The 2,925-nt window shown below is 31.6% G+C and overlaps 1 protein-coding gene across 1 annotated transcript; it reads left to right on the top strand.

Moving 5' to 3' along the window:
* The first annotated feature begins 304 nt into the window (after positions 1–304).
* LOC113874260 (flavanone 3-dioxygenase 3-like) lies at positions 305–1,918 on the top strand. The gene is made up of 4 exons (XM_027512498.1): positions 305–562; positions 725–945; positions 1,056–1,392; positions 1,670–1,918. Exons 1-4 carry the CDS (start codon positions 305–307, stop codon positions 1,916–1,918), a joined length of 1,065 nt encoding a protein of 354 aa, XP_027368299.1.
* Positions 1,919–2,925: the final 1,007 nt, after the last annotated feature.

The following is a 2,925-nucleotide window of genomic DNA, read 5'->3' as shown; positions in this document are numbered from 1 at the left end:
CTCTTTTAACGAACTATATGTGAATTCCCAATCATGACATACGAGAAATATTTAAGAAAGTGCTATAACATGCATGGACTGACAAGTTGGGCCATAATACCTGTAGAAATATTTTTTCTTTTTAAGGAAAGAAATAATACAAAATTGTCCAGTTGTGTAAGATGGCCATATAATAATGAACAAAGCTCTCGGTAGTCTTCACATCCACGCCTATAAATAGCAGCACAAGTTCATGCATTTTCACAAAATATATTAGTTGTGGGTAATAGCCAAGCTTTCTCTTGCTCTCTTATCATTCTTTGTCATGGCTAAAATAACATCATTTGTAACCCGACTACACTCTTCCGTCGAACCTAGTAAGTTTAATGTTGCCCCACTTTACCATAATTTTTCCTCACAGCAGCTAGCCGTGGCAGGTGATCAGCATGCTGATACATATTCAGCTTTTGATGATGAAATACCCACGGTTGATTACTCTATTCTTTTCTCTGATGACCCTGATCAGCAATTCCTAGCCCTTGAAAAACTCAGCCACGCATGCCACGAATATGGCTTCTTCTATGTAAATTCTCATGAGCTCTTGTGTGCTAATATACTTATACCATGTATATGCCATGCATGACTGGCTTCTCTCTAATTAAAATTATTCTGCTTCAAATGTTATAAACTGTAAACAAGCACATTTCAACATATATGTAGTAATCATTGCTTTGTATCAATGCAGCTGGTGAACCATACCATCCCAGATAAAGTGTTGGACAATGTTTTGAAAGGATTTTCTGATTATTTTGATCCAACAACAATAGATGAAAGAAGGGTCTACCGCAAAAATGCCCCATCGGATAAAATCCGATGGGACCTAAACTCTTATACTGGGGAAAATAGAGAATATCTGAAGGTTATTGCACATCCCCAATATCATGCTCCTGCTAGCCCATCACATAGGTACAGACGAATATTTATTTTGCGTTCATATTTATTATAAATTTGAATATATTATATAATCTTTATTGAGGCGTTTCCTTTGATGTCACTTTGTTTTGGGTTATTTCTAGCATCAGCAAAATTTTAGAAGAATATCACAAAGCAATGAGAATGATAGTAGTGGGACTAGCAAGGGCAGTGTCCAAAACCTTAGGATTTGAAGAAAACTACATCGAGAAGGCATTCAACCTAAAGTCAGGATTTGATGTGATGGCTATGAACCTTTACCCACCCAATTCTAGATCCAAAGGGTCCATTGGTATCCCTGAACACACTGACCCTGGCTTTGTAGTTACACTCACGCAAGATGTAAATGGTGGTCTCCAGATCCTATCCCATCAAGGAAAGTGGATTAATGTTTATATTCCCCATCATGCCATACTCATCCAGCTTGGCGATCATCTTGAGGTACTTTTCTTTAATTTAGTCTGACACAAAACTTAGGTAAACTATCAATAATATTTTTGGTTTTTTAATTAAAATTTAACTTTTATATTAATAATATACATAATAACAAAGGTTAACACATTATTCAAATAAAATTCTGATCTTGACTCTAACGCTTAAATTTTATTCTTTAATTTAATTCTTGTGCCTTGATTAAGTAGGCTTTTTTTTTTTTTTTCCCTATTTGAACAAATTTCCACCATCCTCAATAATTAACATTTGTTTAATCTTACCTTAGATCTTAACCAATGGAAAGTATAAGAGTCATATCCATCGAGTTATTGTCGACAACAATAAGGTTCAGAGGATATCTGTGGTCACCCTTCATGGACCTGCGTTGGACAAATTCATCAGCCCAGGCACAGAGTTCATTGATGAAGAGCACCCACAAAAATATCGTGGACTCACCTATAAGGAATCCTTGGAGGCAAGTGGGGGCGATGAGATCGATGTGCAGTCATCACTTGAGCAACTAAGACTTGTGTAAACCTTAAATTAATAAACCCTCTCTATGTCACATAACATGTTGTAATAAGATATGAAAATTTATATTTATATAACATATAAATCTGTTTTATAACAAATGATGTGATAGATAGATAAAAAAAATGAAAGAAATATTATATAAGTAGTTGCATAATTTTGTCGTACGAATATAATAAGATATCATGTATCATATTGCATAAGTGTGTTACTCGATGAATGAAACCAAATCAACCTGTTCTTAATTTGGCTAATTTGGTGTAAGTTTGGCATAAAATGTAAAATATAGTGATTTTAAGAATATTTATCTCTCCTAAAATCAAATATAAACAAACCCATAGACTTCCTTAATAACATGTTTTGTATTGAAACTTATATATCAAATGAGATAGGTGCCATTGAAACCTATGCATTATTTCTAACAAATTATATTATTTTTATATGATAATAAAATTACAAGAGATAATATTTCTTTATTATTAAAATAATTAAAGTTCACATATAATTAGCATTATTAATATCAATAACAAAATAGTATAATTAAAAACCATTATATTCTTTTACTTGTTAAAATGATTACTTAAGTGTTTTGAAATAATTTTAAAATTATACGTGAAAAAGGCTTTATTAATGGTTATTTATACTTTGGTTGATGATTTAGATCCCTTCAAGATACTACACTCATGACAAAAGAAAATTGATAGTTGACTCTAAAATTGAATTCAGAATAAAAGACTGAGATGTGATTTTATTTATTGACCTCCATACTTAGATTTGATGTAAGTTAGTACAGTGATAATAATAATTTTTGTTTTATCTTCAAAATAATTTTATTTAGTAGCATAAACTTTTACATAATCACTGTCTACAAATATGTCTAACAACACGTATCAATACATGGCAAAGGATTTGGTAACAAGTTATAGAAAGAAAAAATATCCCTTCAAACCTAGTTTTAACCTATAATCACACTTTAATAGCAAAATTTTTTGAGGATCAAATTTTATCTTG

Source organism: Abrus precatorius, unplaced genomic scaffold, assembly GCF_003935025.1.
Source record: "Abrus precatorius isolate BTA unplaced genomic scaffold, Abrus_2018 Scaffold8, whole genome shotgun sequence".
In the NCBI taxonomy this organism is placed as follows: domain Eukaryota; kingdom Viridiplantae; phylum Streptophyta; class Magnoliopsida; order Fabales; family Fabaceae; genus Abrus; species Abrus precatorius.
This window is presented reverse-complemented; position numbering and strand designations above follow the sequence as displayed.

What these genes read in the sequence shown, in the direction of transcription:
- LOC113874260 (XM_027512498.1), top strand. Translation starts at nt 305, where the DNA reads ATGGCTAAAATAACATCATTTGTAACCCGACTACACTCTTCCGTCGAA. An exon ending in ACGAATATGGCTTCTTCTAT is followed by an intron (nt 563 to 724) that starts GTAAATTCTCAT and finishes GTATCAATGCAG; the next exon opens with CTGGTGAACCATACCATCCC. An exon ending in CCTGCTAGCCCATCACATAG is followed by an intron (nt 946 to 1,055) that starts GTACAGACGAAT and finishes GGTTATTTCTAG; the next exon opens with CATCAGCAAAATTTTAGAAG.